This window comes from Dendrobates tinctorius, unplaced genomic scaffold (assembly GCF_039654945.1).
Source record: "Dendrobates tinctorius isolate UK_male_01 unplaced genomic scaffold, ASM3965494v1 ptg000497l, whole genome shotgun sequence".
Classification (NCBI taxonomy): Eukaryota; Metazoa; Chordata; class Amphibia; order Anura; family Dendrobatidae; genus Dendrobates; species Dendrobates tinctorius.
In genome coordinates, this window is record NW_027362157.1 from 513,599 (window position 1) to 528,420 (window position 14,822).

The 14,822-nt window shown below is 48.9% G+C and overlaps 1 protein-coding gene across 7 annotated transcripts in view; it reads left to right on the forward strand.

Annotated features, from left to right (window-relative positions):
• Positions 1-14,822, forward strand: part of SLC6A9 (solute carrier family 6 member 9) — a 280,632-nt gene that overhangs the window by 75,495 nt on the left and 190,315 nt on the right. For all 7 annotated transcript variants that reach the window (XM_073564874.1, XM_073564871.1, XM_073564875.1 and 4 more), the window contains exon 2: positions 5,584-5,706. In XM_073564874.1, the coding sequence (XP_073420975.1) occupies positions 5,601-5,706 (106 nt within the window). In that variant the 5' untranslated portion in view covers positions 5,584-5,600. The remainder of the gene's footprint in view (positions 1-5,583; positions 5,707-14,822) is intronic.

Sequence of the window (14,822 nt, forward strand, 5' to 3'; positions counted from 1 at the left end):
TATGTATGATGGGTATATGGGCACGGGACTATGGGATGGAGGATATGTATGATGGGTATATGGGCATGGGGCTATGGGATGGCGGATATGTATATGGGCACGGGACTATGGGATGGAGGATGTGTGATGGGTATATGGGCTGGACTATGGGATGGAGGATATGTATGATGGGTATATGGGCACGGGACTATGGGATGGAAGATATGTATGATGGGTATATGGTCATGGGACTATGGGATGGAGGATATGTATGATGGGTATATGGGCACGGGACTATGAGATGAAGGATGTGTGATGGGTATATGGGCACTCGACTATGGGATGGCGAATATGTATGATGGGTATATGGTCATGGGACTATGGGATGGAGAATATGTATGATGGGTATATGGGCATGGGACTATGGGATGGAGAATATGTATGATAGGTATATGGGCACGTATAAAAGAACTTGGCACACACACGTGAATGATTGCAAGTGAAAAGGGGGTGTTTTAATAAGATGCAGTACATACAGTAAACGTTGGGTACCCAAGATTATCTATATTGTATATACTTTGTTTGATTTATTTGAAATTTTGTAATTTTTATTTTCAGTACATTGACGAAGGTCGTTGTGACCGAAACGTTTATCAGGGTCATTTGGATGTTTTGGGTTGTCATTATCATAGAATCATAGAATGGTAGAGTTGGAAGGGACCTCCTGGGTCATCTGGTTCAACCCCCTGCTCAAAGCAGGATTCACTAAATCATCCCAGACAGAAGTCTGTCCAGCCTCTGTTTGAAGACTTCCATTGAAGGAGAACTCACCACCTCTCATGGCAGCCTATTCCACTCATTGATCACCCTCACTGCCAAAAAGTTTTTTCTAATATCTAATCTGTCTCCTCCCATTCAGTTTCATCCCATTGCTTCTAGTTTTCCCTGTGCAAATGAGAATAAAGATGATCCTTCCACGATGTGACAGCCCTTCATATATTTGTAGACAGCTATTAAGTCTCCTCTCAATCTTCTCTTTTGAAAGCTAAACATTCCCAAATCCTGTAACCGTTCCTCGAGGACATGGTTTGTAGACCGGTCACCATTCTGGCCTCTCTTCTCTGAACTTGCTGTAGTTTGTTGATATATTTTTTAAAATGTGGTGCCTAAAACCGGACACAGTATTTCAGATGTGGTCTGACCAAAGAGGAGTAGAGGGCAATAATGACTTCACGTGATCTAGACTGTATACTTCTGTTCATACATCCCAGAATTGTATTTGCCTTTTTTGCTGCTGCCTCACACTGTTGACTCATGTTTAGTTTATGCTCTATTAGTATACCCAAGTCTTTTTCACATGTGCTGTTGCTTAGCCCTATTCCTCCCATTCTGTATATGCTTTTTTCATTTTTATTGCCCAGATGTAGCACTTTCCATTTTTCCGTGTTAAAAACCATTCTGTTATTTGCTGCCCACTGCTCCAGTTTATTTATATATTTTTGAATCCTGTCTCTCTCTTCTCTAGTATTAGCTATCCCTCCTAGCTTTGTGTCATCAGCAAATGTAATCAGTTTACCCTCAATTCCTTCATCTAAATCATTGATAAAGATGTTGAACAATACAGGGCCCAGGACAGAGCCCTGTGGTACCCCACTTGAGACATTCTTCCAACTGGATGTGCAGCCAGTTACGACCACTCTTTGGGTCCGATCACTAAGCCAGTTATGAATCCACTTAATAGTTGCCTTGTCCATTTCATACTTAGTCATTTTTTTAATAAGGATGGTGTGAGATACTTTGTCAAATGCTTTGCTGAAGTCAAGATATACGATAATTTACAGTCTTTCTATGATCCACTCAGTCAGTGATTCTGTCATAGAAGGAAATTAAGTTAGTCTGACATGACTTATTAGTTACAAACCCATGCTGACTGTGGTTAATCACTTCATTCTTATCCAGGTACTTACATACATGTTGTTTAATAATTTGTTCAAAGATCTTTCCTGGTATATAAGTCAGACTCACCGGCCTATAGTTCCCTGGGTCCACCTTCTACCCTTTTTTGAAGATAGGAACAACATTTGCTCTTCTCCAATCTTCTGGGACTTCTCCTGATCACCAAGAATTTTTAAAGATTATGGAGAGCAGTTCAAAAATTTCTTCTGCTATCTCCTTCAGTAGTCTGGGGTGTAATTCATCTGGACCTGGAGACTTGAATTCATTTGTTAGTTAAGTATTCCCTCACTAACTTTCTGTTTATAGATATCCTGGATTCTTCTATTCCGTTAATAGGACAGTGAAGATCAGTTGATGTTACATTTCCTTTCTGAGAGAAAACAGATGCAAAATAGGAATTAAAAAGTTCAGCCTTCTCAACATCATTTTTTCCATTTCATCATTTTCATCTTGTAAAAATCCTATAGCATCTTTGACTTTTCTTTTACAGTACTTTTGATATAGCCCCAAAATCCTTTTTTATTGCTTTTGACATCTCTTGCAAGCCTTAATTCATTGTCAGCTTTAGGTAATCTGATGCGTCCCCTGCAGGTTCTGCAGATAGCATTATATTCTTCTTTAGATATGCCTCCCTCTTTCCATTTGATAAACATTTCTTTCTTTATTTTTAGTATGTGTTTAAGTTCTGTGTTCATCCATCCTGGTTTCCTTAAATGCTTCCTATTCTTCCCTCTTTTTGAAATTGTAAACGATTGTGCTTTGAGAATTTCATTTTACAAAATTTCCCATCCGTTCTGGACATTTTTGTCCTTAAGGATATCCAGCCATTGGATCCCTCCAATTCTCTTTCTGAATCCCTTAAAATCTGCCTTTCTGAAATCTAACCTTGAAGTTGTAGTCTTCACAGGTCTTCCTCCTCTAGCTATCCAAAATTTTAAAATAGCATGGTCACTACCTCCTAGGGTCCCAGCCACTCTTACCTCCTCAGCCATTTCCTGTTTATAAGGATTAGATCCAAGGTAGCAGATCCCCTTATTTTCTCCCCTACCTTTTAGAAGATAAAGTCAGCAAGAGAGGATAAGAATTTTCTTGACCTGTTAGATTTGCCTGAGAGAGATTCCCAACAAATGTCTGGATAGTTGAAATCTCTCATGACCGCTATGTCATATTGTTTGGAGAACTTGGCCATTTGATGCATAAAGAGTTCATCCATACCTTCAGCTTGCACAGACGGCCTGTATTAAATGCCTACAGTGGTGTCCATTCCATTGTTCTATCCTTGTATTCGTACCCAAACAGTTTCCACAGAACTCCCAGTCTCTGAAGCTTGGATCTCTGTGAAGATATGCACTTTTCTAACATACAATGCGACACCTCCTCCTCGTTTATCAAGTCTGTTTCTTGCAAATAAGTTGTATCATTCTAGCCTTGAATTCCAATCATGTGTATTGTCCCACCAAGTTTCAATGATTCCAATGACATCATATTTATTTTCCTGTGTTAGTAGTTCCAGTTCTCCTTGTTTGTTGCCCATGCTTTGTGCATTTCTATAGAAACATTTTAGTTTGTGATTGGTTTCTCTTCCTCCAATATTTTTATTCTTTAGATTTTTTTGTCTTTGTTCCTCCCTTCCACTTCTAATAGCAGAGTTCTCAATAGCATTTGTCAGGTGTATGGCTGACAAATACTAATGATGTATTTATGAATTATAATTTATAAATTATTATTTAAAAAGATAAAACAGTAGTTTGACAATAAATGGCTTCACCCAACCGCTAACCATGAGTGGAGAAAAAGTTTTGGTGTTATTCATATTCTCTGAAAAAAAGGCCAAGAAACCAAAAATTCTGCTGGGGTATGTAAACTTTTGAGCACAACTGTAACCTATGGGTAGGCATGGTCACACTTAGTTTTTTAAGGAGTATTTTTTAGCAGGTCGGGTCCAAAATCTTCCTAAAAAAAATTTGTAAAACTCATTCAAATCATTTCTCTTTTTTTCCTGAAGAGGTTTTGAAAACAAAAAAGTGAACATTCCGTTTTGAAGCAGATCCTGAAGGAAACATCTACAAGCGAAGCACATTCTTATCAAGTGGCTGCAACAACCGCTTCAGGAAGAAAACTCTTCCAAAATGTTATAACCTCATCACAAAAAGTGTCCTGAAGTTGATTCCACTTGGAAAACTCGTGTTTATTGAACACTTCCAAATCCACTGTGTGCACAGAGCCTGAGGGTTTGTGCACGTGACGTCCTCCAAGTTTTTCAAGCAGGAGATGCTTTGGGTAAATGATGGCAGTGTTTTTCCTGCAACGTCTTCTCCAATGCCCATGTGGCAGTTTACACCCTCATTATATTATATTCACCTTTATTAAGCACTTTTACAGGCGGGTTACTGAGCGGCTGTGCACATGTCGCAATAGTGTCACGAGCCGATCAGCTCCGCAACCTAAACACACGGGGACCGCACTGCAATATTTTTTGATTCTGGGGAGAAGACAATATCTTTTTTATTTTGTTAAAATTTTAAGGGACATGAAAAAAGGTTTATTATTCGATAAAGGTTCTTTAACTTTTGTACTTTGACTCTACCATTTTCAACACCTTCTGCCTCTTTGCATTCAGAAAATGAGAATGCATCCTTTTATATAATGGGTTAAAAGCAAAAGTAAAACAAAAGTGTTATTTCCAGTTACATAATATATCCCTCATTCGGGTTGTAACGATTACAGAGATGCAATTGTGTCTGTGTGAGTTACTGCTTTATGGAAAAATGCATCATACATTTTAATTGTTCTTAACGTTTATATTTTAGCAAACTTCATAGACAAAATCAATGATTTGTTCTTTTGAGATTTTCTTTAGAATTTTAAATTATTTATTTTACTTACTATATAGCGTCATCATAATCTACAGTGCTTTACAGCCATCATCATCACTGCCCCCATTGGGGCTCACAATCTAGATTCCTTATCAGTATGTGTTTGGAGCGTGGGGGGAAACTGGAGAACCCGGAGGAACCCCACGCAAACACGGGGAGAACATACAAACTCCTTGCAGATGTTGTCCTTGGTGGGATTTGACCCCAAGAACCCAGCGCTGCCATGATGCAATGCTATCCACTGAGCCACCGTGCTGCCCTCAGTAGTACAGCAGAGTATCAGTGTATCCTATGTGTCACTCACACTGCTGCTGGTTTGCTACAATTGTATCAGTGTAGACAATGCTGACTGAACTAACCTGGCTGATCTGCAAGGTAATAGCACTTGCCAACATTGATACATTGTACCAAACCTCCAGAACTGGAGATTTGTGCTTCTTAATGTGTAGCTGATAGAGCATTGTCTACACTGATACATTGTAACTAAGTCTCCGCTTGTGAGCAGTATGTAATCAAGAATCCTATTCACCATCAGGAAGCAGAGATTTCTAAAACAGCAAAGAAGTCAAATACAAAGTTGTGAAATGCTTAATTTACATGGGGCTGTCACCTGTAGATAGTGTGGCGTGCTTTTGGCCACTTTTGTGCCTTGATCCTCATGTGGGGGTTTTCCGATTTGTGACAAGGTGAGAAAACACTTTATCGATCTGCCGTTCACTTATTAAGTTATTTTCTCTTTGTAAATCCTGTGTTTTGCTTGGTTTTCTTTCAGCTCAGAAAATTTTGTGCATGAAAACAGACGGCTGTGACTTTCATGAGCGCAAACTAATCACTGAGGAGTCGTGTCGATCTTCTCCCGAAGAACATGACAGAAAAGTGTGCGGACGGCATGTTGGTAAGATGGAGTGCTTGTTTTGGATGCCATATGTCATCCTGTCTTATAGATGGCAGTGACATATTTTGCAGCACTGTATACACGTCACATATGGGGGGGGTCACAGTTTTAGTTTATTTGGTCTTGAGCTGCAGTATTTCTGTCGTCCATCACATCTGTCAGATGCAGATTTCACAGTATTGCACAGTAGGCAGCAGTAGTAGTGGTGGTACTGGTGGTGGACGTGGTAGTGTTGGAGGTATTGGTATTAGTGGGGCAGGTAGTAGTGGTATTAGTAGTGGAAGTGGCATTAGTAGCGGTTGAGGTAGTAGTGGTAGCAGTAGTGGTATTAGTGCTGGTGGACGTAGTAGTGGTAGTGGCATTAGTAGTGATGGAGGTAGTTGTGGTAGTGGCAGTAGTAGTGGAGGTAGTAGTGGTAGCAGTAATGGTATTAGTGCTGGTGGACGTAGTAGTGGTGGTATTTGTAGTGGTAGTGGCATTTGTAGTGATGGAAGTAGTTGTGGCAGTAGTAGTCATAGTGGTGTTGGTAGTAGTGGTGGTGGATGTAGTAGTAGTAGTTTCAATAGTAGCGGTGGAGGTAGTTGTGGTAGTAGTAGTGGAGGTAGTAGTGGTAGCAGTAGTGGTATTAGTGCTGGCGGAGGTGGTAGTAAATGTAGTTCTGGCAGTGGCGATCATCCTCTGCACTTTGTGTTTGCTAATATAACGGCCTGTAATCGCCCTGTGAATGAGCTTTCCTTGCCCTGTAGTAAATATACTTGGATTCCTCACCCATAGTAAGTGGAGCTCAGGTTTCCTCCTTGTGCCGTGGAGCAGGGAGGGATTTGCCTGGTTCCCTCCTTATCATTTGTAGCAGATACCCCCCTCCTAATTCACAGAAGTGTAGAATTGGGTGATAAGTCAGAGCTGGCCGCACCCTGGGCGCGCACACGACCTGCTGACTTCACATGGCTTTCTCTAGCCATTCATGGATGGGACACAGTCCCGGTGTCTGTAGATGACATGGCTGATTCGCATCTATCTCCACCTCGCTGGACAGATCTGACATTTAGGGAGAATGCGGAAAGGGCATTTGGCCTCTAAGGGTATGTGCACACATTGAGTAAAAATTCTGCACCATATCTGCATCCCTTGGCAGGAAAAACGCAGTTGCAAAAATGCACGTTTCCCCTGCGTTTGTGACTGATTTTAGTGAAGTGAATGGTGAAAAGCACACAGAGAATTGATGCTGCAGATTACGTTTTGCATCAAATCTGCAAGTCACAGATACTCAATGTGTGCATGACACGTCAGGTATCTCATTAACTTTGCTGGCATCAGGATTGCTTCAGGTTTTGCTAGCAAATCTGCAAAAAAGCAGCAAATCTGCAACGTTTGCACACAGCCTTATAATGATGGCTGCAGGGACAATTCTAATATGATTAAGCCTTCCCATTCTATTACTCGATTTACCCCATTGCATGAACGCAGCAGTCACACGTAGCGCAGTGTCTGCATTTGGGATGATGCTGAATATGTCATTGGGATTCCCAGTGTAGAAGGTAATGGGAGCAGGTAGAGGAGACTTCTTTGTATACAGAGCACAGGTAATCTAGTGGATCACTGATCTATAAGGGTAAGGATGCTGATAGGATGGAGTGGCCGGCGGGATTACTTTTCAGGTGCTTATCCTGAGGGTGTCCTATGTGGTCACATTGTTGTGGCCATGGAATTAGCTGCAGAGCAAGGGTAACAAAATATAGCTCAGCTTCAGGCAAAGGAAGGCCCAGATCTAACGCTGATACCGGGAACACCGAGAGCTGAGCCCCAATAATAAAAAGTATACAAAAATAAAAAAACAAGTGTGCTGGAGCCAGGATATCGTGACCCACTCTGCACAGGCATCAGCAGCTCAGACGTAAATTAGCTGATGTCACAAAGCAGAAATATCCCGAATATTGGGGGGGGTGTAAATGCTAAGAAAATGACTTATAGTCGGCTGAAGATCAAACATAATAAAGGGTTAATTACCCATAACCATTCTGATTATGATAATAAGTGACATCACATTGTGCACAAGTAATCACACCCATCTCCTCATAGGACTGGACTATTGATGAAACATCTAGAGCTCTGGACACTCTCCCAGTCACAGGAAGTGGGCACAGAATAGTGCTGCACACGGTCACCCTCCCCCCCCAGTCACAGGAAGTGGGCACAGAATAGTGCTGCACACGGACACCCCCCACCCCCCCCCAGTCACAGGAAGTGGGCCCAGTATAATGTTACACCTGGTGCTGGTCACCCTCCTCATTCACAGGAAGTGTGCCCAGTATAGTGTTACATACGGTGCTGGTCACCCTCCCAGTCACAGGAAGTGGGCCCAGTATAGTGTTACACCCGATGCTAGTCACCCTCCACAGTCACAGAAAGTGGGCCCAGTATAGTGTTACACACGGTCATCCTCCCCCCCCAGTCACAGGAAGTGGGCCCAGTATAGTGTTGCACCTGGTGCTAGTCACCCTCCCCAGTCACAGGAAGTGTGCCCAGTATAGTGTTACACCTGGTGCTGATCACCCTCCCAGTCACAGGAAGTGGGCCCAGTATAGTGTTACACCTGGTGCTGATCACCCTCCCAGTCACAGGAAGTGGGCCCAGTATAGTGTTACACCTGGTGCTGGTCACCCTCCCCAGTCACAGGAAGTGGGCCCAGTATAGTGTTACACCCGGTGCTGGTCACCCTCCCCAGTCACAGGAAGTGTGCCCAGTATAGTGTTACACCTGGTGCTGATCACCCTCCCAGTCACAGGAAGTGGGCCCAGTATAGTGTTACACCTTGTGCTGGTCACCCTCCCAGTCACAGGAAGTGGGCCCAGTATAGTGTTACACCTGGTGCTGGTCACCCTCCCCAGTCACAGGAGCAGAGCAGTGGACAATGGGTGGGTCCAGTATAGTGTTACACCTTTTGCTGGTCACCCTCCCCAGTCACAGGCAGTGGGCCCAGTAGAGTGTTACACCCGGTGCTGGTCACCCTCCCCAGTCACAGGCATGGAGCAGTGCACAATGGGTGGGTCCAATACAGTGTTACACCCGCTCCATTGCTGATACTAGGGATAGGCCATCAGTATAACACTCCTCTGACTGATGGCAGCGGTAGGAGTCTGGTCACAGTCTACCGGAGCGGGTGATGGAAGTGACGAAACTGCAACTTTCCCCTAATGAAGTGCTATGGGAGCGGTGAGGACAGGACGACCGCGCAGCACATGCAGGGGGTTACACCTCAATGTGTCAGCGGATGATGGGAGTAGTAGCTGAATCCCCCCAAAGTCTGATGGCTCCGTCTGCCCACAATGCCCCCTGTGATTGGACGTCCTGGATCTCACCTTTAACCTCTTCTGGACTGGGTGGTTTTCTGTGCTTTAGTTTGTTGTTGCGATGACTCCATTCATCTCCGTGTTCAATGGAGAAAAACTCCCAGTGTCGGCGTCGCTCGTGGCCCCTCAGTGTCGGCGTCCTGCGCTGCCCCACAATGTCAGCTTAGTTCGCAGCCCCTCAGTGTCGGCGTCGTGTGTGGCCCCTCAGTGTCGGCGTCGTGTGTGGCCCCTCAGTGTCGGCGTCGTGTGTGGCCCCTCAGTGTCGGCATCGTTCGCGGCCCCTCAGTGTCGGCGTCGTGTGTGGCCCCTCAGTGTTGGCGTCAAGTGTGGCCCCTCAGTGTCGGCATCGTTCACGGCCCCTCAGTGTCGGCGTCGTGTGTGGCCCCTCAGTGTCGGCGTCGTGTGTGGCCCCTCAGTGTCGGCGTCGTGTGTGGCCCCTCAGTGTCGGCGTCGTGTGTGGCCTCTCAGTGTCGGCATCGTTCGCGGCCCCTCAGTGTCGGCGTCGTGTGTGGCCCCTCAGTGTCGGCATCGTTCGCGGCCCCTCATTGTCGGCGTCGTGTGCGGCCCCTCAGTGTCGGCGTCTTGCGCGGCCCCTCAGTGTGAGTGTCCTGCGCGGCCCCTCAGTGTCGGCGTCTTGCGCGGCCCCTCAGTGTCGGCGTCGTTGGCGGCCCCTCAGTGTCGGCGTCGTGTGCGTCCCCTCAGTGTCGGCGTCGTGTGCGGCCCCTCAGTGTCGGCGTCGTGTGTGGCCCCTCAGTGTCGGCGTCCTGTGCGGCCCCTCAGTGTCGGCGTCGTGTGCGTCCCCTCAGTGTCGGCGTTGTGTGCGGCCCCTCAGTGTCGGCGTCTTGCGCGGCCCCTCAGTGTGAGTGTCCTGCGCGGCCCCTCAGTGTCGGCGTCTTGCGCGGCCCCTCAGTGTCGGCGTCGTTGGCGGCCCCTCAGTGTCGGCGTCCTGTGCGGCCCCTCAGTGTCGGCGTCGTGCACGTCCCCTCAGTGTCGGCGTCGTGCGCGGCCCCTCAGTGTCGGCGTCTTGCGCGTCCCCTCAGTGTGAGCGTCCTGCGCGGCCCCTCAGTGTCGGCGTCTTGCGCGGCCCCTCAGTGTCGGCGTCGTTGGCGGCCCCTCAGTGTCGGTGTCGTGTGCGTCCCCTCAGTGTCGGCGTCGTGTGTGGCCCCTCAGTGTCGGCGTCGTGTGTGGCCCCTCAGTGTTGGCGTCCTGTACGGCCCCTCAGTGTCGGCGTCGTGTGCGTCCCCTCAGTGTCGGCGTCGTGTGCGGCCCTCGAGCGTCATCACCCACCTCAGTGGAGGAAGGAAACCACTGCTTCTGCTTCAGCACTTAAGCTGCTGAGGTAAAGTGAAAGCTGAGCCCTGATTGGCTAGAATGAAAGCTGAGCCCTGGTTGCTATGGGAGACAGAGTTAGTGCTCCTATAAGAAGCCTGGTCCTGTGGGGCCTCATAGGGTCAGGGGCCGATTATTGGGGCCCGGCCTGCACTGTGGACACATTATGGATCGGTTTAGATCCCAGAGAACTGGACTCAGGTGAGCAGAAGGACAGCTGGGGCCGTACTGAGGGCCGCACATACGTGGGGGCAATGGCCGCTGTAAACGTGTCGTTATGGTTACTCTCCGCTCAGGTCTCAATAATGGCGGTGAAGGTGCTGATGGGAAAGTGGCGCCATCATCCACACGACCGCCGGTAGCAGCCTCGCATTCTGAGGAGATCGAGCGGTTTTGTCCTTTTCTGTAAGGCTATGTGCACACGTTGCGTTTTTTAAGCGTTTTTGATGCGTTTTTCGGGGTCAAACCGCATCAAAGAAGCATCCCATTCATTTTAATGCATTTTGTGCCAATAGGTGCGGTTTTTACTGCTAAGGAAACGCTTAATGGTAAAAAACGCAGCATGTTCATGAATTTCCGCTGAGGTCCGCGTTTTTGGCTATTTCCTATAGTCCAAAAGACACGCGGAAAAAAACGCATCAAAAACGCTACCGTGGGCACATAGCCTTACTTTGCAATACAAATATGGTTATATGGACGCCGAGACCCCCGGATAATACACGGGTAAGAATGAAAGAGGGGGAGCTCGTACCCAAGTGCCGAGGACCCCGCCGTGCAGATGTCGGGGGTCCGGTATAATTACTGTGGACGCTCCGCCGTGCAGATGTCGGGGGTCCGGTATAATTACTGTGGACGCTCCGCCGTGCAGATGTCGGGGGTCCGGTATAATTACTGTGGATACTCCGCCGTGCAGATGTCGGGGGTTCGGTATAATTACTGTGGACGCTCCGCCGTGCAGATGTCGGGGGTCCGGTATAATTACTGTGGACGCTCCGCCGTGCAGATGTCGGGGTCCGGTATAATTACTGTGGATACTCCGCCGTGCAGATGTCGGGGGTCCGGTATAATTACTGTGGATGCTCCGCCGTGCAGATGTCGGGGGTCCGGTATAATTACTGTGGATGCTCCGCCGTGCAGATGTCGGGGGTCCGGTATGATTACTGTGGACGCTCCGCCGTGCAGATGTCGGGGGTCTGGTATAATTACTGTGGACGCTCCGCCGTGCAGATGTCGGGGGTTCGGTATAATTACTGTGGACGCTCCGCCGTGCAGATGTCGGGGGTCCGGTATAATTACTGTGGATACTCCGCCGTGCAGATGTCGGGGGTCCGGTATAATTACTGTGGATGCTCCGCCGTGCAGATGTCGGGGGTTCGGTATAATTACTGTGGACGCTCCGCCGTGCAGATGTCGGGGGTCCGGTATAAGTACTGTGGACGCTCCGCCGTGCAGATGTCGGGGTCCGGTATAATTACTGTGGATACTCCGCCGTGCAGATGTCGGGGGTCCGGTATAATTACTGTGGATGCTCCGCCGTGCAGATGTCGGGGGTTCGGTATAATTACTGTGGATACTCCGCCGTGCAGATGTCGGGGTTCGGTATAATTACTGTGGACGCTCCGCCGTGCAGATGTCGGGGGTCCGGTATAAGTACTGTGGACGCTCCGCCGTGCAGATGTCGGGGTCCGGTATAATTACTGTGGATACTCCGCCGTGCAGATGTCGGGGGTCCGGTATAATTACTGTGGATGCTCCGCCGTGCAGATGTCGGGGGTCCGGTATAATTACTGTGGATGCTCCGCCGTGCAGATGTCGGGGGTCCGGTATGATTACTGTGGACGCTCCGCCGTGCAGATGTCGGGGGTCCGGTATAATTACTGTGGACGCTCCGCCGTGCAGATGTCGGGGGTTCGGTATAATTACTGTGGACGCTCCGCCGTGCAGATGTCGGGGGTCCGGTATAATTACTGTGGATACTCCGCCGTGCAGATGTCGGGGGTCCGGTATAATTACTGTGGATGCTCCGCCGTGCAGATGTCGGGGGTCCGGTATAATTACTGTGGACGCTCCGCCGTGCAGATGTCGGGGGTCCGGTATAATTACTGTGGATACTCCGCCGTGCAGATGTCGGGGGTCCGGTATAATTACTGTGGATGCTCCGCCGTGCAGATGTCGGGGGTCCGGTATGATTACTGTGGACGCTCCGCCGTGCAGATGTCGGGGGTCCGGTATAATTACTGTGGACGCTCCGCCGTGCAGATGTCGGGGGTTCGGTATAATTACTGTGGACGCTCCGCCATGCAGATGTCGGGGGTCCGGTATAAGTACTGTGGACGCTCCGCCGTGCAGATGTCGGGGGTCCGGTATAATTACTGTGGACGCTCCGCCGTGCAGATGTCGGGGTCCGGTATAATTACTGTGGATACTCCGCCGTGCAGATGTCGGGGGTCCGGTATAATTACTGTGGATGCTCCGCCGTGCAGATGTCGGGGGTCCGGTATGATTACTGTGGACGCTCCGCCGTGCAGATGTCGGGGGTCCGGTATGATTACTGTGGACGCTCCGCCGTGCAGATGTCGGGGGTCCGGTATAATTACTGTGGATACTCCGCCGTGCAGATGTCGGGGGTCCGGTATAATTACTGTGGACGCTCCGCTGTGCAGATGTCGAGGGTCCGGTATCATTACTGTGGATACTCCGCCGTGCAGATGTCGGGGGTCCGGTATAATTACTGTGGATACTCCGCCGTGCAGATTTCGGGGTCCGGTATGATTACTGTGGACGCTTCATTTTGCAGATTTCAGGGTCCGGTGTAATTACTGTGGACGCTCCGCCGTGCAGATGTCGGGGGTCCGGTATAATTACTGTGGATACTCCGCCGTGCAGATGTTGGGGGTCCGGTATGATTACTGTGGACACTTCGTTCTGCAGATTTCAGGGTCCGGTGTAATTACTGTGGACGCTCCGCCGTGCAGATGTCGGGGGTCCGGTATGATTACTGTGGATACTCCACCGTGCAGATGTCGGGGTCCGGTATAATTACTGTGGATACTCCGCCGTGCAGATGTTGGGGGTCCGGTATGATTACTGTGGACGCTTCGTTCTGCAGATTTCAGGGTCCGGTGTAATTACTGTGGACGCTCCGCCGTGCAGATGTCGGGGGTCCGGTATAATTACTGTGGATACTCCGCCGTGCAGATGTTGGGGGTCCGGTATGATTACTGTGGACGCTTCGTTCTGCAGATTTCAGGGTCCAGTGTAATTACTGTGGATGCTCCGCCGTGCAGATGTCGGGGGTCCGGTATGATTACTGTGGACGCTTCGTTCTGCAGATTTCGGAGTCCAGTATAATTACTGTGGATGCTCTGCCGTGCAGATGTCGGGGGTCCGGTATAATTACTGTGGACGCTTCGTTCTGCAGATTTCAGGGTCCGGTGTAATTACTGTGGATACTCCGCCGTGCAGATGTCGGGGGTCCGGTATGATTACTGTGGACGCTTCGTTCTGCAGATTTCAGGGTCCGGTGTAATTACTGTGGATACTCCGCCGTGCAGATGTCGGGGGTCCGGTATGATTACTGTGGACGCTTCGTTCTGCAGATTTCGGGGTCCGGTATAATTACTGTGGATACTCCGCCGTGCAGATGTCGGGGGTCCGGTATGATTACTGTGTACGCTTCGTTCTGCAGATTTCGGGGTCCGGTATAATTACTGTGGATACTCCGCCGTGCAGATGTCGGGGGTCCGGTATGATTACTGTGGACGCTTCGTTCTGCAGATTTCGGGGTCCGGTATAATTACTGTGGACGCTCCGCCGTGCAGATGTCGGGGGTCCGGTATGATTACTGTGGACGCTCCGCCGTGCAGATGTCGGGGGTCTGGTATGATTACTGTGGATGCTCCGCCGTGCAGATGTCGGGGGTCTGGTATGATTACTGTGGATGCTCCGCCGTGCAGATGTCGGGGGTCTGGTATGATTACTGTGGATACTCCGCCGTGCAGATGTCGGGGGTCCGGTATAATTACTGTGGATACTCCGCCGTGCAGATGTCGGGGGTCCGGTATAATTACTGTGGACGCTCCGCTGTGCAGATGTCGAGGGTCCGGTATCATTACTGTGGATACTCCGCCGTGCAGATGTCGGGGGTCCGGTATAATTACTGTGGATACTCCGCCGTGCAGATTTCGGGGTCCGGTATGATTACTGTGGACGCTTCATTTTGCAGATTTCAGGGTCCGGTGTAATTACTGTGGACGCTCCGCCGTGCAGATGTCGGGGGTCCGGTATAATTACTGTGGATACTCCGCCGTGCAGATGTTGGGGGTCCGGTATGATTACTGTGGACACTTCGTTCTGCAGATTTCAGGGTCCGGTGTAATTACTGTGGACGCTCCGCCGTGCAGATGTCGGGGGTCCGGTATGATTACTGTGGATACT